We start from the raw sequence: 20,571 nt of genomic DNA, 5'->3' as shown, positions 1-20,571 counted from the left end.
TTCTAGGTGACTAGATGAAGCTAGAATCATGGGCAAAGCAAAAGGGACATGGAGGGGAGAAGTGGCATAGGAGTAAGTAAGGGAATCAGTAAAAGGGGGCCACCCGCTTGGTCACTCTCTTCTCTTAAGTTCTCCACTGAGAGAAGGGGACATGGTGTGTGCATGGTAGGTCTGGGAGTCATGGGTGGGAGAGGGTAACAGGCAAATGTTTGGGTCACTGAGTTAAGATTTAAAACCTGAGCTGAGAGCAAACTTGAATGCCCAAGAAACCAGCCATACCTTCTATGCTTTGCTGATATATTTATTGATATATTTCCCCTTCTCACTTGATGGTGACAAAAAGCAGATGGATCCCCATCCTACCCACCCCCCAATAAAATACAGACACAGATTTCATTCAGCATATACAAGCATTGGGGCGTGTCCAAATTCACCTCACTGGGTTACCAGAGCCAGGAGAGGTTAGATCTTAGGGGGCAGTCTGAGCACCTGAGGCCCAGGAATTGAGCAGGCCAATGCTGAAAAGAGGCTGCCACTCTGGGCCCTGCCACTGGGGTGCCAGCAGAGGCTATAGAATCAAATCATGGTGAAAAGAGCTGCCTAGCCCTGTCATGTGGTATAGAAGGTGACAGTGGGCTCCTGGGTAGTTTCCAGTGAGATCCACAGTCCCATAGAAATCTGTGCGTCAGGGTTCTCATCTGCAAAATGGGGATAAGAATCCTGCCCTGAATATATCACAGGGCTATGAGACTCAAAATAGAAATAATTTGTCAAAAGTGCTTTTGCAAAAGGTAAAGTGCTATACAAATTTAAGGGAATTCAATTGATTGATTGTGATTGTCAGAGTGCCCCAGGGATAGGAGTGGACTGGTTCATGGGTCCAGGGGCCAAGGAAGTGGCAGAACTCCTATGCTGTGCCTTAGCTGGGCACCAATCAATGCAGGTAATGCCCACTGCAAAGCAGAGTTCCCTTAGTTTCTTGGCTCCGGGAAGTCACCATGGCCTAGCACCTGGGTCGGGGCTGGGAAAGTCACTGGGAAAGTTACAGAAAGAGTCACAAGGGTCAAGTAGGAGGAAGAAGGTGGCATAAAAAGCAGGGGGTCATAGTATCATCACACACGAAAATAGATACCCACTGGATGCAAGGTATTGAATTGGTACTGCAGATGAGGAATGAAGGCCAGCGGGGAAGGGAGATGGAGATGTCACAGCAGCAGAGGGAGGGATACTGTCCTCAATTGCTGACTCCCCTCCTCCTAAAGGGATAATGTCAGTGTCCGTCTATCTGCAGGGGAAGGGAGGGCAGGGAGACAGAATCAAGAAAATAATAATCTGACTTAAGGATGGGGATTCCCTCCTGCTGTTAACACTGCTGCCCAGCATCTTAAGGAGGTGTCAGGAACAGGCAAGTAGCTGGTCTGTGCACTTTGAGGCTGAGGCCAGAGCTGGGCCTGGAGCACCACAAAGGCAGTACTGGTTTTCTGGGAAAAGGCAGTGGGTGTTAGCCCTTTTGGGAGATAGCTAATCCACTCATACATGGACACCATCTTAGGGAGCTGGTCACTGAGAGCCTACATTTTGAAGCCTGAGCATCATAAATGCCCCTTGAGGAACAGAGAGGGGTGTCATTTTACTTGAAATGGGCTGCTAAGGAGATTCAGTGAATGGGCCAGGTAGGGGAGAGGGCCAGCAAGGACCAATTCCCTGCAGGCTTCTATTTGGGCAAGGGGGAAGGAAAGACACTCTCTAGTTTGCTCCTGCTGCTGCTGCTGCTATTTTCCCCCAACTCCCTAGGCAAAGGCTGTGGGACCTCCTGGGGAACTGGGGAGGCTGCCCCACAGGGTACCAGCTGGTGCCTACAGGTTAAGGCAAACAAGCCAGTAGAGCACATTGAAGAAAAAGAAGGTGACTGGGAAAATCACTCGCGAGTAGTTATCAAGGCGGTAGACATGGATGAAGAGGCGGCCCTGCTGCCAGGTGCTGCCCTCACAAGTGGGGACCGTGCAGCAGTACTTCTCACACCACTTGCAACAGCCACCAGGGCGAGGGGTGCTGCCTGGCCTGACGGACTGCCGGGCTGGGCAAGATGGGCCCTCCTCTTCCTCACTCTCCTCTTCCTCACTTTCCTCCTCCTCCTCGGGGTCCTCAATGTCGCACACAAAAGCTTCCGGATGCTCGATGACACGGACACGGGAAGGGGTTGGGTCACGTGCATGGGCACGAGGCTGAAAGGAACAAGGGAAGAAGTCAGAACAAGGCAAGGGAAGGTGAACCAAGCCTAGGTGCTGCCTCAGGGTTTCCTGGAGATTCCGTCCTTGGCACACTGTTTCTTTCCCCCCAGAATTCCCACCATCACATCAGAAAGTTTACTCAACTCCCCCCAAAGCCCCAGGTTACCCCCATCACTTGGTGAGCTGGCCACCCATGTGTCATGAGTCCTAGTGCCCTCACTTGCATGCCTCCGTACTCCAAAGCCTTGCCACCACTCCCATACCCAGCTCATACATGACGAAGTTTCGGAGAACCACGGGATGCTGTCCGGTTGTAGGTCAGGAAGTTGAGCACAGCAAACTCCATCAGAGCACAGAAGCAGAAGATGAAGCAGATCGCAATATAGAAATCCAAGGCTGTGATATAGGAGACACGTGGGAAATTCTTCCGGGAAAAGGTGCCCAAAGTGGTCATGGTGAGTACAGAAGTGATCCCTGTGAAAGCACAGGAGTGGAGGTGGGCGGAGCTACTGTTCTATATATTACACTTTGGAAAGGACCCCTGAAAATGCAATTCTGTGCCTCATGTGTATGCTCACCTTACCCACTTACCTAAAGAAGTCCTGGCCGGAGCACAGTCTTTCTTGATCCAAAAGGAAATCCAGGAGATCATCGTGGTCACAGAAGAAGGAACATAGTTTTGAAAGGCCACAAAGCCAAACCTCCTGCTCACGTTGAAGAAAAGCGTCATGACTACGTAATCGCCTGGAAGATATTTTAAAAATATCACTTCATTACAGCATTGCCATGAGGGTCTCCCACACGCAAGACATGCATATTAAGGGTCCTATTGTTCAGCTCATGGGATGACCACCACGGTCCTAGGATAGAGGCACATTAATCCAATGCCACACATGGAGGATCAGAAGAAGCCCGAGAGAAGACTCACAACAAGACCCGTGGTCAGTTAAGAGCTAAGCCAGGGCTAGAACCTTAATAACTTCTTTCTCAGTTCGCTGGCCCACATCGCACATCTGTCTTACCAGGATGGGGGACAGAATAGTCAAATGAAAGAAGTAAAATCAGTTAGGCTTCTAGATATCAGAACCATACAGTTAATGTCCAGATGGCTGACTGAGGCCTTTACAACCACTGAGGTGCCATATCTAGTCTGCAGAATCATTGCCTTATACGTGCACTACTGGCCCTTACAATGTATACTCTCAGGAAATGAACTAAAAGTGATCTGTGGTGGGGGAAGCACAGAAGCTATTCAGCCTCCTTCCTATACATTCATATGCTGGTGAAATGCCTTAGTTAGCACTGTTCCATCAATGGCCAAAAGAAATCACTTGCCTACCCCAAACCTCTGATGGTTTCCTGCTCCACAGGAGCTACAGAATCAAGTCTACACTCTGTAATCTGACACTAAAGGCTCACCACAACCTGGCTCCAACTGACATCTTACATGTACACCCTACTCTAAGCTAACCCCCATTTACTCAGATTCCCCGAGATATCATGCATATATTTATACCAATATTCAAACCCTGGACTCCCTGTTCTTAGTCTATTACCCTAGCCCAAATTGAGTGTTTCAAGAAAATAGAAGAATTAGTTGAAAGTGAAAATTTCAGTCAGCCCTCTAGATGTCAGGTCTGCAGAGTATACATCCACAAGGCAGACTGAGGTCTTCGCATTCATTGGGTATCATGTCCTTGATGTTGGCTCTCAGCCTAGATAGTGATGGCTCCTACAGGACCTGATGACAACCTATATCTACAGTTGGCATCTTCTACTGTACATTTCATGTTGCCTTATACTCTGACACACCCATCCCAAACACTCTGCATGCTCACCATGACTCCAGGGATTTTGGAGTCTTTTCTGAGGCCAGAATATCCCTTTTTCCTCTCCACATCATGTTGGATTTATAATAGTTCAAATTCTGGCTCCTTAGTGAAGCTAAGCTCCAACTTTCCACCTCAGTGATGCTGTAGAATTCCCTGGCCTTGAGTTAGGTGGGTTTTTAAACCCCTTCACGACAGGGCTCATCTGAGCCCTGTTGCTACGCTCCTGCCCATCCATGCACAGCACAGCCCGGAACCTAGCAGATGCTCAACAACTCTTGCTACTTCCTGGCAACAGCTTTGTAAGGCAGACTAGAACACTAACCTGTCCATGTGTCTTCTTATTTTAGAAAATAGATCACCTGCCCCGCAACTCTGGGTATGTTGGGACTGAATGAGAAGAGCAGCCTTTCCTACTCACCTTGTCAGCACTGACACTCAAGGGGCAAGACTTCTCAGAATCTTCTGGAAAAAGGCAAGGAAGTAGCCTGGGGTCAGTTGAATACCTGTGTCCAGAATAGTAGCTTTGTGGATAGAACTCCTCCTCCAGGGCTGCTGCAGGGACCACTCGCACTTGCCTACTAGCCAGAATGTATTTATCAAGATCCTAGTTCCCTTGTCCTGGGGTATTGACTGCAATTTAAGACAGCCCTACTCAGCTACAACCACTCCCCACAAAACTTTGCTGAGTTTATATATTCTTGTTACAACAAGATTTATTATTCTATCAGCCTTTTCTATTTTTATTTTATTTATTTCAGCAAAGAAGAACCTTCTCTACTTGTCAAGAGATGGGAATTTGTCTTTTAAGGCCAAGTGAAGGATATTAACACACACTTTCTTATTTCTGAGGAATGGAGGAGCATGGGTAAGGGAAAAAAAGATACCTGGGGCTAAGGAGCCAAAGGGGGAAAAAGCTAGAGATGCTTTCTGCTCTTATCTGCTTTAGCCAGACCACAGTTGGTCACTGCACTGTCAGAGGAACACAATCAAAAAGACTGTGTCCAGAGGACTGGGACTAGAAGGATGAGTGGAGCCAAAGCTTTGAAGAACAAGGGGGAGAAAAAAGAACTATGGTTGTATAGTCTATAAAAGAATATGACCCAGGGCTGGAACCATAATACTAGTTCTTTTATCTTGACCCAGTGGAAGACTCACTGGACTTACTGTAAGCTCAGTATTTGTAGGGAAAAAGAACTAAGTCTAATGGGTGGAAGTTCCAGAGACTCCAATTTCAGATGAACAGGGAGATTTTTCTGATGAACAGAATTGTCTAGAGAAGGAAGAAACTCACTTGCGAGAAAGCAAAATCCTAATCATGGGTAAAATTCTATCAAAAGCTCAACAGCCAACAGTGAAAGATGACTCACTCACTGGGGGCAAGGCTGGACTCTCTGAATGCCTCCTGAAGCAGGGATTCTCTGGTTGAAGGCCCAAGGTGGCCAGAGTAGCATGCTCCCACTTCATTCTGAACCCTTAGGAGCTGAGTACATAAGTTTGTTCCAGATGGAGAGAACTGCCCAGGGACTGACTGAAAGAGTTTGGGTCCAGTCCCAAAGATAACTATGATACTGAAGAAACCATGATTCAAGATCAACTCATCTCTAGCAGAAGAGAAAAAAGCCCTTCTCCTTTCTCCCAAGAACCTCTTCTCTCCCAAGGAGGACTGGTGCTTACCTATTGTCATTGCTTTGGTGATGATGCTGGCTCTGGGGCTTTGTAGTCACTAGGGCACCATTTTGAAACAATGCACAACCATCTACTAAACGGAACCACTAGTGACTTGAAAGCCCCTGGGCCTTGTCTCCTCTGCTGCTTTTTGATGATGGGTCCCCAACCTGTCTGGGGAAACTGAGGTGCAGAAAGGCAAGAGGCATGCCAATGGTTAGCTGGCAGAAGAGCAAGGGTCCTAAGTCAAAGGTAGTAAAATTGTTTACCCAGAGCCCCCGAGAAAAAGGAAAGCATTTGTAAAGCAGCCCTCTGCCCCTGCCTAGTGCTGCGCAAGCAAAGCTCTAGCCGGATGAGCATGAGCTATCCCTCACCCAGTGACCAATTCAACAAGTAAAGAAAAAGCAGATTTTCCGCCTAGCCACGTGGAAGCAAAGCAAGACGCTTCCCATGGCAAATGGCTGGTTGGGTGACTGGTTCCATCCGTATTCTGGAAACGATGAGGGCAGTGCCGCCACTGCCCTGACTTGGTCAGTATGTGTGAAGAGGGTTTCCAGGGCTGCTCTGGGAGCAACGCTAGGGAGGTCCCTTGGCTCCTCATTCAGATCACCTAGGAACACAAGCAAAGACACTCACACCTAATTGGGAGCTAAAGTTTAAGAGACCCAGGACCCTCCCCTTTAGTCCTTGTTAGGGACAAAGTCAGAAAACCAGTGATCACCATGTCCACATTGAATCCACCATGAAGTCTTTCACAGGAATCTGTGCGTATCAGACCTGCTCCTTTAAAATAAATGTTGATATAGCAGCCACTGTAGCTGCTGAAACCTCCTCCATATTATCCCAGCCCTCACCTAGCTGATGACACAACTCAAGCCTCCACCTCCCATTAGGAAGGGCTTTGCATCCCACTCAACTAGAACCACTTGGATTGCTTCTGAGTATGTAGAAGTCACATGACCTCCATTTCCCAAAGTCATCCAAGTAGGTCAGTTGTAACAAAGACTTCGAAACTGAAGGGTGTGCATGACAAACCTAGTTGCAAATTTTGACAGCAGTAAAACTTAATCTACTTACCTACCCTCTGCGGGGCTTGGCAAAGCACTTACTTCTTTGCAGATGAGACTGAGATGTAGTTACAAAGTCTCAGTTTCCTCTGCAAACAGTTGTAAGTGCTTAGCATTTACAAAACAGGAGCCATGTTCCACAGTATTTTCATGGGATGATTACATAAGCATTTGGATGAATGGATGGCCACCTCCAGTCATCCCTACCACCCTCCTGGGCCTCTGCTGCCTAGCCCTGGCTCAAAGGCACACTTACCAGCTACGGTTGTGATAGTTTCAGTCGTGTTGCTCACTCCTATAAAATCAAACTGGAAGAGCTTCCAGGAATTACTCTCATTGATTACAAGCTTGAAATTTTCCCACTTGTAGATGATCTCATTCTCAGGATAGGAAACTGTAAGGCAACGTGGGAAGGAGAGTCATGTGAGACTGGGAAGCCCAGCTGAGGTCTCCACCAGCATGGTGTCTGACTCTGGCCTCACCAGCTGTGGGACCTTACCTCTCTTACCTCATTGCTGAAGTCCATCCAATAAGTGCATTTACTGAGCATTCCTCAGTACCACGCCCTGTGCTGGACATACAGAAACAAGCAAGGCAGGAGCCCTCCTCTCAAGCACTCACATTCTATTGAGTAAGACAGTAAGTACACATCTGTAATTGTTGGAATACATCTGAGAAGCCTCCGCCCGTGGGAGAGTGTGGAAACAAAGAAGGGAAAGATCAGTTGGGGACACACCCAGAAAAGATTCCAGAGAGTAGGTGACATTCCCAATAAGTCTTAAAAGTCCAATATAAACATTCTCTGTATGGATGAGGCTGAAGGGGTGAGGAGGGTGTTCTATGCACAGAAAGATGAAAATGCCTGATGTATTATGGAAATGTCAAAAGTTCAGGATGGCTAGCCCACAGAGGATGGATGAGGTATGTAGGAGTAGATAGCACGGGCCAGTTCATGAAGGGCCTTGAAGACTATTCTAAGCAATTTGGAATTGATCGATGAGAGTTCAGGAAGGATCTGAAACTAAGAAGTGACCTAGTCTAGATGATGCTTCAGCTAGGTCACTCTAGTTCTTATACGAGGATGGCCTGTTGTCAGGGAGACCAGTTATGGGAGGCCAGTTCAGTAACCAGTGCACAATAAAATGAATGAAGGCAGGATTCGAAGCTGTGGCAGTGAGAATGCAGAGAAATAGGATCGACAGAGATTCAGGAGGGAACACCAACAGGATGTGTTGACTGAATAGATGGGGAGGTGAAGGAGAAAGAAGCATCAAAGTTCTTGGCTTGGACAACAGAGTGGGTGATGGTGCCTTTCAATGAGACAAATGGGAACACAGAAGCAACACATCTGTCTTGGGGGTAGAGGTTCGGTGGAGACCATATATTTAGTTTTGAACATGTTCAGCTTCAAAGTGAAGATGTTGCAAAGTCCAAGTGGAATATGACAAAGACCTAAACCAAGGTAGTAGTGACAGTGGAGATGGAAAGCCGACATACTTGAGATACACTTCAGAGGCCGGTGACTGATTTGAGGTGGGGTGGACAGGAGAAGGATGAACCCAACGTGAAGCCCAGGTTAAGCAACACAGTATTGTTAGCAGGAAAGGAGATGAGGATGGATTGGGAGGTCCTGGACAACTTTGGCACCATCTTAGGGGAAAAAGCAGAGGCAGAAAAATGTAAAGGGAAAGGATGAGAAAAAGAAGGGGCCCAGCATGATGACTCTGGGGCCCCAGAAACCTAAGAAGGTACTCACAGCTAGAGAAAGACAGAGGGCAAGAGTGAGAATCCATTGGAAATTTGAGCATGTGGAGTGAGCATCCAGCATCAATGGTCATCCTGGAAGGGAGAAAGGAGCCTCATTAGGCTGACCCTGAACACTTAGGTATCCACCCAGCTTGGGCCTGGGGACCACCACCAATGTGTGGCAATGGTGGGAGCTGAGACAAAGAGCTCAAAGGAGAGACAAAAAGAGAGGAAGAACAGCTTGGAAATATCTGGCTACTCTGGTCTCCATCATCAGAGAAACGTATGGACTAACTTAGATGGAATTTTGCTTCTTGCCCATCCCACCTTCAAGGACCTGCCAACACTCTCCCACTCTTTATTGCCTCCCTGCCACCTTATCACCTGTACACAACCTTTCCCAGCCAGGCATTCAAGTATCCAGCCTGGTCTTAGGTATCTTTCCAACTGCTGTGTTGCTGCTCCGCCTGGACAATTCCACCACTGTGGACATGTCTTTACATCCAGTGCCCACTTGGGGTGGAACTGTCTACACAACACAGTCACCGTGCTACATTCTAGTTGGGGGAGCTCTGGACTTGGAGCCAAGTAACTAAATATCAGTCCAAGCTCTGCTACAAACTTGGTGTGTGGTCTTAAGCAATATCTTTCTATTTTGAGGCCTTAGTGTGTGTGTCAGTACATGAGGGGATTGAGCTCATGGTCTAGGAAAGCTGGAGGGGCCCTTAGAAGTATCATTCAGGATGAAACCTCTGCCCATGTTTCTTTGGCAAAAATTCTCAGGAGGGGAAGAAGAGTCTCAAGAGGCAAGACTCCAGAGGCTTGACATACCTGATTGTGTACAACACCTTGCCATCCTTGTGGATGCGGACCATCTGGTTGGGCATGGTGATCGAATGCTCTTGGGTCCTCTTAGAATTCCTAAAAAAGGTGTCTGGGATCCATAACAGGCTCACCAAGTTGCCATTCAGAACAAAGCTTTCAAAGCTGCCATTGAAACGAAGGCGTTCATCATACCAAGTCTGGTAGAAGGTGATGTCAATGGTGTATTCCTGGTGGCAAGGATAGAAAAGCACACATTTGGGGCTGTGCAGGCAAAGAACATTCCCATGCCATCCTGTGATGGGCCTATCAAGTAGATAGGGACCCACTTAGGTTTGCACAGAGGAAAACAGCATGAGCTTGGCTGTAGGATGTTTTCTATTTCCAGGTATTCCCAAAAGAAAAAAACATTCCTGAATGAACAACAATCTGGGAAGATGCATTTAATCCAGAAACACACAGGTGATGGTGGCTTAATTGTACAGGCTGGCCTCATCACGTAACTACTCCCTTGTAGCAGGCCAACACCCACTCAGCCCCCATATTTCCATAGCAAATCAAAGATCTCAGGTCAAAATCATTCTAAACATATACAAACACACACACTTTTGATTGCATACAGTGAAGTTGCCCCTTTCAGCTTTTATTTGGGGAGCACAGATGTTAATTAACCCATGATTATTTGGTCTCTAGATATTGCATAGCCCATAAATTATTTTTTTTGAACATAAGGATTCAATTTAATAAAACTTTACCACTCACAGACATGCAGAGGGAGGTAGTCTGAGGTTTGAGTAGCAACTAATTAAAGAAATTTTAAGGGATTGTAGTATTTAACCAGAACATTTACAGTCAGCCCTCTGTATCTGTGGGTTCCACATCTGCAGATTCAAATCCCCCCCAAAAATTCCAGAAAGTTCCAAAAAGCAAAACTTGAATTTGTCCCTCACTCACAACTATTTACATAGCATTTACATTGTATTTGGCGTCATAAGTAATCTAGAGATGATTTAAAGTTTACAAGAGGATGTGCACAGGTTATATGTAAATACTACACCATTTTATATAAGGGACTTGCGCATCCTCAGATTTTGGTATCTGTGGGGGTGGGAGGTGTCCTAGAACCAATCTGCAACATATTCTGAGGGAGGATTGTATTGAGAGTTTTCTATGTACCAGACAAATGCTATGTGAACAAAATTCTCATGATTGGACTTTCAAGAAGCTTACAATTCTCATTAGCCTATAAATTATTAAACATCAAAAAGAATTTTTAATAGCAAGAAGCATGAGAAGCTAGAAATCTCACCACTGGTATTGAAGAGAGAAAAAACAGACTGTAATAGAACTGAAGGAAGCTGCTGGAACAGCAAGTACCAGAACTGTGCCAAGGTAGAACCTTGAGGGCTAGGCCAATCTCCTTTATTTTAGAGGTAGCAACACTGAGGCTCAGAGAGAAAGAAGCCTCAAAGTTCAAACTCAAACAGTTCATGGGAACATACTGGCTCTGATGCTCAGAGCACCGTTAACATGGCCTTGCCCTGGGACGACCTTCACCCATCTTCCTCTCCAGTGCTTACTTCACTTGCTCCAAGAATCTCTTTAGGATCAAGGTCCAGTTTTCCTCTGCAGGACCCCTAGGTCTTTCCCCTGAGTTATCCTGCATCAAACAATGAACACCAACTGGAAACCCACAACCTGGGAGGCCTGTAGAGCCCTCAGGGTGGGGATGCAGAGGGTCAATACAATCCCTGCTTGCCTTTGCTGATCAGGCCAAATGGTGGTGAGAGCCACTGCAAAATTGCAGGGAGCCAGACTCCCAGGCCGAGAATGTTCCCTCGAGGAGTCCAGAGCATCACACAGAAAAAAGCTGGCAGCCTGGCTACCAGTCACATGGGAGCCCCCAGCCCTGCCCTGCCCAGCCACACCAGCCTTTACAAGTGGCCTTCAGGGTGGCTCTGCAGTCCTAAGTGGCTGGCAGTTCCAAATTGGCCTACAGAACTTCTGGGTAGCCAGAGGAAGCCTTCCCCTCTACAATCCACGCCTGGCTCCTGCTCTATGTTAGAGTGTTTCAAATGAGCATTTAATTTCTATTTAACAAGATTCCAATTGTAACTTCACTACACATCAACTGATAACTAACGGTTCAGTTTTTCCCCAGTTTGACAAGGGGGCTTGTTTTCTCTCCCTGAGGACAAATTCGGAGCTCTACGCAACTTCTGATTGACTGAAGGATGTTGGAACTCCTCCTCACCAAGTACTGGACTCTACAGAATCACCAGAGAAAAGTAGCCTGTACAAGGACTGGGACCTCCCACAGCTTTAAAGAACTATTTGGAAGTATGTAGAAAGCCAGACTTCTCCGGGAAATTTAATACCACATAAGTGTTTGGAATGTTCTAAAGGCACTTGGCCCAGGCGATAGCACTATGTTACCGGCCAAAGAAAATCAAATTGTTGGCTCCTCTTTGGACCAGCTCTGTGTTGCATGCCAGGTTCGGTGACTGCTGGGTTATTAAACTGTATCTCTCAGGCTTGTCAGGTATCATCACTTCAGGTGAGCCCAATGCTGCCAACATTAGTAGGCATAGAGCAAAGAGGTCAGTCCTCTCTTCTACCTTATTGAACCATATTGGGATGGGGAAGGGTAAGCTGTGACAAAGTGAGAGAGTGGCATGGACATATATACACTACCAAATGTAAGGCAGATAGCTAGTGGGAAGCAGCCGCACAGCACAGGGAGATCAGCTCGGTGCTTTGTGACTGACTGGAGGGGTGGGATAGGGAGGGAGGGAGGGAGGGAGACGCAAGAGGGAGGGGATATGGGAACATGTGTATATGTATAACTGATTCACTTTGTTATAAAGCAGAAACTAACACACCATTGTAAAGCAATTATACTCCAATAAAGATGTAAAAAAAAAAAAAGGAAAGAAAGAAAAGGAGACAAGGAACTAGGGCAAAATTAGAGAAACACTCCTAGAGGAAGAGTTGGTAACTACAGGCTTAAGTCCAAAAAAATTCATTATCAGAAGAAAAGAGCAACTGTGAGTGGGGCTGCTGCTCTGCTGCCACACAGGCTCTTGCAGATGATAGAAATAGGTTTCCCAAAATTATATCTTACGCAAATAGCAAGGAGATTGTAGCCACAGATATTCTACTACTCTTCAGGCCACTTTCTCCATCCCCCCACCAATGATCTGAAAGGTCCCTTTCCTGTTAACAGTAAACAGTGGCCATGATGGTGGACCAGAAGAACTCAACCTCTGGCTCAGAACCCAGCGTTTCTTAGTTTATCAACAATTTTAATCAAACTGATTGCTAAATTCATACTCACTTAGTGGTAAGCACGTTGATAACAGCAAAAAGAGTAAATCTGACATCAAGGGAAGAGGAAAAAAAGAGCTTTAAAACGTCAACAGAAACTCAAAAAGATCTGTCTCCTCTCATGTTTCTCTTCTTCCTTGTTATTTCCCAAAAGTTCATGGCTTTTCCATCTTCAGCAGTTTTTCTCATGCTCTTGCTCACTCTAAGGGAAGCCACCTGCCAGATGGAGAGGCCCACATGGCAAGGACTGTGGAAGGCCTACAGACAGCAGCCAGAGAAGAACTGAACCCTGCCAACAACCACGTGAGAACTTGGAAGTGGATCCTCCCTTAGTCGAGTCTTCAGATGAGACCCCAGTCCCAACTGACACCTTAACTGCAGCCTTGTGAGACCCTGAAACAGAGGACCCAGCTAAGTCATGCCTGGATTCCTAACCCACAGGAGCTGTGACCTAATGACTACTTGTCATTTTAAAACACTGTGTTTTAGGGTAATTTTTTTGCATAGCCATATATAAGTACATTGTGCCTCAAGAACTAGGCAGCCAAACAAAGCATCACAGTGGGAAACCCCACTCTTCCACTCAGCCTATGTAAACACCTTGATCTTCCATGAATGTTTACTTACCTTTGAGTGTCTATTTGCAAGTGCCATCTCAGAGCCTAGATTCTGAGCTCACCCACTCACATGGTGCTTCTTGGGTACCAGTGTGTATGCTAAAACTGTGTCTGACTTGAGCCAGGTCAAGGTTATGGCTGTGATGGATTTGGTTACCACAGCCTTCCTCATTATCAGGCTCCGCAGATGAAAGTAACATTTGCAGAACATCTTTTATAATTCGTTTGCTCAGCTAATATATACTGGGTCCCTGACATCAAGAAACCCATAGTTGACAGAGCAAGGCAGACAGAGTACATAATTACAGTACAGTGAGGTAGAGAAGGTCAGGTAAACAAGTGTGATGTAAGTTGAAGGATAAGGTAGAAAATTGGAACAATGCCATCCCAAAGTGGAAACAGCTTGAACAAAGGCTCAGGAGTACCAGATAGCCTGGGAACACCCGTATGCTAGTGTGACTAGTGAATGTGGTCTCTAAAGGGGTGAAAAGAAATAAAAATAGAGCCCTGGGTTGGCTCTAGCCATGGAGAGCCCTGACTGCTAGAGTGTGGGGTTGAACTTCATGCTTTAAGCAGGGTCAGGACTGCAGGAGGCACATCTCTCAGGAGGCCAGGTTAGTAGGTAGACTGGGGGGTAGGCAGGGACCTTGTGTTTTGTATATATCAAGTGGGAGATAATGGAGGCTAACTGGGGACAGTAGTGACACTGGGATGATAGCAACAGAAAGAGAAAGACAAATACCGTATGCTAACACATATATATGGAATTTAAGGGAAAAAAAGGTCATGAAGAACCTAGGGGCAAGACGGGAATAAAGACACAGACCTACTAGAGAATGGACTTGAGGACACGGGGAGGGGGAAGGGTGAGCTGTGACAAAGTGAGAGAGTGGCATGGACATATATACACTACCAAATGTAAAACAGATACCTAGTGGGAAGCTGCCGCATAGCACAGGGAGATCAGCTCGGTGCTTTGTGACCACCTAGAGGGGTGGGATAGGGAGGGTGGGAGGGAGGGAGACGCAAGAGGGAGGAGATATGGGAACATGTGTATATGTATAACTGATTCACTTTGTTATAAAGCAGAAACTAACACACCATTGTAAAGCAATTATACTCCAATAAAGATGTAAAAAAAAAAAAGGAAAGAAAGAAAAGGAGACAAGGAACTAGGGCAAAATTAGAGAAACACTCTTAGAGGAAGAGTTGGTAACTACAGGCTTAAGTCCAAAAAAATTCATTATCAGAAGAAAAGAGCAATCCACTGTGTTGTTTAAAGTTGCTTTATTATTTTTATTTTGAATGAAAGACAGGAAGATACAGTCAGGATTCTGAAGGTCCTCTTCAGGCAGCAAGGGACTTGTTCCTTTCAGCCTCCTTCTCAAGTCCATGTTTGTTAAAATCTCTCCCCCCAAAAACTCTTGTTACAGACACACAGAAAAAACAAGTATGTGAAAGCCCCACTATAATCAAAGCTCAGTACTCACCATGTCCAGGATAGAGATAGGCCCAAGGGTGTTGACAGAGAGCTCAACAGTGACCACAGTGGGCCTCTCTGTAAAGTAAGCAGAAGTGGCAGAGGTAAGTGTTAAACAGAAGCATGGGGCAGGGGAGGGTGTGGTCAGTGGGGAATAAAGGGGGTAAGGGTTGGACTACATGGTTTCAACATCCGATACCATTTCTTTCTTTATTCTTTCATGGCAAGATCCAATTCATAGACTGTTAAGAGCTGAACATACCTCGAAGGTCAATCACCTAGTCCAGTCATCTCATTTTATAGTTGGACAAACTGAGGGTGAGAGAAGGGAGAAATCTAGACCAAGGTCAATGGCATTGCTGAGACTAGAGTTGACATCTCTTACCTGGCAGGTCAGCAAAAGTTGTTCCTGCCCACATGCAGGGCACTATCACCTACACCCCAGGCCCATTCTCCACACTTAGGCCCTCAATCCTCCTCCCCTCCGGGGTGGGGGAGAACTATGTTCTGCTACTCACCGCCAATGCCAGGGCGCAGTTTGTAGTCATAGTTATTCAAGATACCATCCAGGATTTCAGTGGCTGTTGGCATTTTGCCAAGTCTGTCATGGGTATCAATAGCAGTGGGCTTTATTTCTTCAGGGGGGAGTTCCTTATCAGGAGCCTGGGGTTTGGGGCCGTAGACATCATCATCACTGGCAGAGGGTCCCTTCTCTGATTCAACATGAGGTCCTTCAATCCTAGAACATAAAAACAAACAAGTGAAGCTCTGTCCTCTGCTCTGTAGGGGACCCAGCTGGTACTTCTTGGGACGGAAGCAAACCAAAATAAGCCTGCAACCCAGGGCATAGTTAAAGAATGACTGGTAACAGTAAATTAAGAGCCAGTAACAGATTATTCTTGTTAATTTCTTCTGAAGCTGCTGCTCTCTGGGAACTTCCCATGCTATCCTTTTTTTTATGGTCATACTTTATTTTAAAAAAATCAATAACAAAAGCAAGTTTGAGATTTTAAAAGAATTTTTAACGTAAAATCAAGAGGGTATTGGTGTATGAGCTCTGGCCAATCAGCTGCCATTACCAGCCTTGGTCTTAGTCTGCCTGACTAGTGACACCTGGGAGCAAATGGGCAGGCAGAGGGCCAGGATTGCTGAGGAATGCTCAGGAAAGCCACAGCACTCTCCCAGCGGGGGCTAGGACACTGGGAAAATTCTGCATTTCTTTGCTTTTGGGATACTCCATTGCATTGGAGTTGGGGGCTGGGGGTAGGGGAAGCTCTGAGCACTGAGAAAAGACAAAGACTGTCATTCAGGAAATAGATGGTCAACAGGAGTCCAACCTGAGTGCCACAGCCATGCACCACAGCCAAAAAATAATATAAAGAATTAAACTAAAAATTTTTTTAAACTTAAAAAAGCCATCTGCTAATGTATGAAGCTCACTGATGGTGTTAGAAATCAGGGCCATGCTACCTTTGCTGGGAGGCAGTGAGGTAGGGGGCACCAGGGGGTGTCTTGATACCAGTGTGATCATTTTCTGACAACTCATCAGCCGTGCACTTATGATCTGAGCACTTTTCTGCATATATGTTCTAATTCAATAAAAAGTATTTTGAAATCTGCAAATATATGGACCTTATTTGAATCCTGATTTTAAAAGGCAAAGCATAAAAAACAAAACAAACACAACACAACAAAAATATATTTATGACACAATAAGGAAGATTTGAATACTGACTGGTTAGTTTCTTCAGCATGAAGAAGTTATTCTAAAAATTTTGGTGTGATAGTGGTATTTTATTATGTTTTTGAAGTCCTTATGATTAGAAATACATACTAAAATAATTGCATATGAAATGATATGATGTCTGAGATTTGCTTTAAAAGAATTTAAGCTGGAAATGGAGAGTGGGTGGGATACAGAGAAAATAAGACTGGTTATGAGTTGATAATTAATGAGGCTGGTGATGGGTACATGGAGATTCACTCTACTGTTATATGTCTTTGAAAAAAATTTATAATTACAAGCTTTTTAAAAAGCCATCATCAAAATTAATCTGTGATGTTGGAAGGCAGGAGAGTGTTTTCCTTTGGGGAGAAGGGTGTACTTGGAGGGGGAATGTGGTGAAGCTTTTGAGAGGTGGGGGAGTGGACTGGCAATGTTCTATTTCCTGGTCTAGGTGCTGGTTACATGGGCATGTTTACTTTGTGAAAATCTACTCCTGATTTTTACACTTTTATATTCTGTTACACTTCCAAAATGATTTTATTTTTACAAAGGCAATTGGACAACTTGCTTCTGCAAATAAGGGGTTAACAAGGCAGGAGATGGGGGCATGGTCTCTGTACTGCAGACCAAGGAACTGCCAACTTGAGCAGTAAAATGCGTTTTCCTGCAGTATTTCAAGCTCTTAGAATTGCTTAACTGGCATACAGATGTGCCAAGTCTATGCCATTTCTTATGTCTGAAGTGGCTACTTCCCACTGTGGGCAAGGGAAGAACTGGGCTTGGGAAAAGCAGTTTCCATTTCCAAATATCATATCCAGAGATGTCCTCTTTCCCTGAGGCTTTTCCCCCAGTCATCTGAGTAGATCATGGCAGCCACCGTGGGAGGGGAGGAGGGAGAACTAGGGAACTGGCACCCTGAAAATGAGTGACTTGAATGGGAGCAAGACCACCCAAGAGCCTGCAATGACCCCCTCCCAGAAGTCCAAAGTCAACAACAAAACCCCGAGGTTCAAGAGGCAAACAAACAAGCAAAGGCCCTAAGACCACCGAAGCCTTTCTGCTCCCAGACTACGTCTGCTATGAAAGTGAGATCAGAGGGTCTTGAGGTTGCTGTCATCCTACAAATAGCTTTTGTCAGTAAAAAAATTTCAAATGAACAACAACAACAACAAAAACACCCTCATCCTGGGATCCTTGGGGTTAAGGGGCTGCTGACAATGTATACCTTTCCTCAGCTAGCCATTAAGCCCACTTTCAAAGCTAGAAATAACAGAAAAGTGAAAATACTCATGCACTGGACTAGTGGGATCTTTCCACGGGGGCTTTTCAGGCATCCACAATCCTCTAGATGTGATGATCTAAGATGGAGGTGAATTTCTGCAACCCCTCCCCCATGAGGATGCTCAGTCAACTAGCTAGGGAGAGGGAAGGGACCATGAGAAGGGCCACTGGATTGTATTTTTCCAAATCAGTCCTCTTTTTCGCCTTACAGATAGAGAAACTGAGGCCCAAATGGGGGGAGTGGCTGTGCCCACACAAGTGATTTTAAGCTGAGCCTGGACCAGAGGGAGGTGGTTCAAGGTGGCCCTTGCCAGCACACCCCGCTGCCACCTCCCCAGCTCTTTAATGACATCACAGGTTGCCCTGCTGACAGTGTCTGAACGTCAGTTACTGCAGCCCTTCCCCCTGGCTGGAAGGTTAGTTTCCATCACAACGGCCCCTCTTCTCTGCTGTTTTCCTCTCTGCTCCCTCTCCCTCATTCTGCACCACAGACCCCTCTTTTGCCCTAACCAGTCACCATGTCATCTTCTCCCAACCAGTCCAATTCACATCTGGAGTGATGTGGATGACTGGAAATTCCTAGCACGCATTCAGAAATATTTACCAAGCCCCCTGATGAGGCCAGCCCCTCCACTCCCCAGTGCACCAATGAGTCAGCAGGGAGCCCCACAGCCCCTCCCTTGAGGAGCTAAAGCATTTTGGGGTGGGGAGAGAATCCATCTCCCCTCTCCCCCTCCCCAAAACAGAAAAGCAAGACAAATCCAGTGACATGGAGGCTTCTAGAATGCTGGAAAGATCAGGAAGCTTAGGAACTTGTGACAGCTTGTGCCCAATGGGAAATCATCTCAAAAATATGAAGCAGTCATCTTCCGCCCTCAAAAGCCAGAAATGCAGGGGACAACCTTCCTGGCAAAGTCCCAGGGCCAGAAGAAGGTGTAAGGGAAGCTGGCTGCTCAGGGGAAACCTGCTGCTAGTCTTTGGAAAAGCGGAGAGGTATTGAAATGCAGGACCCAAATCACAGACCTAAGAGATTACCATTTCTGGCCTCTGGCTCCCATCTGCCCAAGACCCAGCAGGGTGTCTGGGGAGATAAGGGCGGAAGAGAGAAGCTGGCAGCAGAGGGGGGATGAGGTGGACAGCTGGGGTGGGAACTCTTAGACTAAACCAGGGCACCAAGAGGAGTGGTGGGAAGGGAAGTAAGTAAAGTCAGAGTTGTCTGGCACAGTGCCTGGTACTCACTAGGCGCTCAGGAAAAAAAAAATATATATATATATATATATTTTTTTTTTGAACGAGAGGACAGACTAGTCAACACTCAAACATTTCAAGCGCAGTTTCCACCCACTGCCCGCACGACTTTCTGGGCGCCACCTTCCCAAAGTCCCCCAGTCCCCCCAGTCCCCAGAAGCGCGAGCCTGCCCTGGCCGCTCGCCTCTTGCCTCGAAAGGCTCAGAAAGGGAGGGACGTGCTCTCTCGTTCCCCGGCCGCCGCGGTGGTTTGGAGAGCGGGAGTCCCGAGGAGTAGAGGGAGGGGGAACAGGAGCGGCCAGGTGACAGGCGTCCTGTCTTCCTTCCTGGGAGCCCCTTCAGGGGCCCAGGGAGCTCGTCCTAGGGGAAGCGGTGCGGAGGCTTGCCGCGCGCGTCGAGGGGACGCGGGACCAGGCTAGACCGTGCGAGGGCCAGGGGCAGAGCGGGCGCGGGGCTCGAGGAACACGGGGTGCGGGGGTCTCAGGAGCCGGCCTCGTTCCCGGAGAGAGGGAGCTGGGCTCGGAGGGATCCTGAGTCCTGGGTTGGAGACTTACCTCGACGGAAGGATTATGAACGTGCCCAGTAGGATCAGGAGAACTTTGGTCAACATCGTGGCGGGGACCGGCGCGACCACCTGTGCGGAGGTCGCTGCGCAAGGTCTGGCCGCACTGAGCGCAGTGTGGAGGGTTTTGTTGGGCTCCAACTTTCACTCCTCCCACTTGCCCCGCCCCACGCCCCCCATCCTGGCCCCGCCCCCTAAGCCCCGATGGAAATCTCCGACGACGTGTTTGCTGCTGCGGAGGGAGGGGTAGGCTCCGGCGGGCGTAGGGAGGAGGGAGAGGAGGAAGGAGCCCTGTCGCCAAGGCCCCCCGCCCCCCGCCGCCACCACCGCAGCGCTGCCAGACAGCCAGGAGCGGGGGACGCAGGGGAGGGAGGAAGAGGCGAGCCTGCGGTGTGCGGGCCCCAGGCGGGGAAACCGGCGGCCCGCCGCTGCGGCTGGGAGAGAGGCTGCAGACTGGGCCTGGCAGGGGCAAGGTGGGGGGTTGCGACTCCCTCAGCCCGCTGGTGCGCATTGGGGTCAGATTGTGGCTTCCAGCCCTTGGCTCCCCCCACCACCTGTTGCATCTCATCACTTTCCCAAGTCCCCTGACCTCTGAGATTTCCCCCACCCTCACTACACACCTTCCAGTCCTTCAGAGCACATCCTTTGGCATCCAAAGGAAGCTGAGTAACTTAGCATCTTCCTTGGCACAGAGGAAAAAAAGAGACTTGGGAGTCTCCCCAGGAAGCTCTGATCTGAGTTACCACACAGGCCATTTCCCCAGGTATTTAAGGGTGGGGGAGGACCCACCAACAGAGGACCAGCCCAAGGCATTCAGGGTAGGACTTTCTCTGATCCCAAAGGAAACAATGACACAATGTGGCTCACAGTTCAGTCCAGGGGCCTGGGTGTGAGAGGGACCACCTGAGGTGGGGGGACCTTGGAAATCCTCTTTCCAGTATTGGCTGCCTATATCTTTCTGGCTCCTG

General features: G+C 47.4%; 1 protein-coding gene across 1 annotated transcript; it reads right to left on the bottom strand.

Moving 5' to 3' along the window:
• Positions 1 to 322: 322 nt before the first annotated feature.
• On the bottom strand, positions 323 to 19,692 carry GABRE (gamma-aminobutyric acid type A receptor subunit epsilon). Its single transcript, XM_060137894.1, has 9 exons — positions 19,596 to 19,692; positions 15,306 to 15,526; positions 14,798 to 14,865; positions 9,373 to 9,593; positions 8,552 to 8,634; positions 7,052 to 7,189; positions 2,823 to 2,975; positions 2,506 to 2,705; positions 323 to 2,225 (listed from the first exon to the last, which is right to left on the bottom strand). Exons 1-9 carry the CDS (start codon positions 19,649 to 19,651, stop codon positions 1,857 to 1,859), a joined length of 1,509 nt encoding a protein of 502 aa, XP_059993877.1. The 5' UTR covers positions 19,652 to 19,692; the 3' UTR covers positions 323 to 1,856.
• Between the last annotated feature and the right edge of the window lie 879 nt (positions 19,693 to 20,571).

The sequence above is a fragment of the Lagenorhynchus albirostris genome, chromosome X, assembly GCF_949774975.1.
Source record: "Lagenorhynchus albirostris chromosome X, mLagAlb1.1, whole genome shotgun sequence".
Taxonomy (NCBI): domain Eukaryota; kingdom Metazoa; phylum Chordata; class Mammalia; order Artiodactyla; family Delphinidae; genus Lagenorhynchus; species Lagenorhynchus albirostris.
Note: the sequence above shows the minus strand (reverse complement) of the source record. Positions and strands in the feature narration are given on the sequence as shown.

What these genes read in the sequence shown, in the direction of transcription:
- GABRE (XM_060137894.1), bottom strand. Translation starts at nt 19,651, where the DNA reads ATGTTGACCAAAGTTCTCCTGATCCTACTGGGCACGTTCATAATCCTT. An exon ending in CTATCTCTATCCTGGACATG is followed by an intron (nt 9,594 to 14,797) that starts GTGAGTACTGAG and finishes CCTTGCCACCAG; the next exon opens with GAATACACCATTGACATCAC. An exon ending in CCCTCTGTCTTTCTCTAGCT is followed by an intron (nt 7,190 to 8,551) that starts GTGAGTACCTTC and finishes GTTGCCTTACAG; the next exon opens with TTTCCTATCCTGAGAATGAG.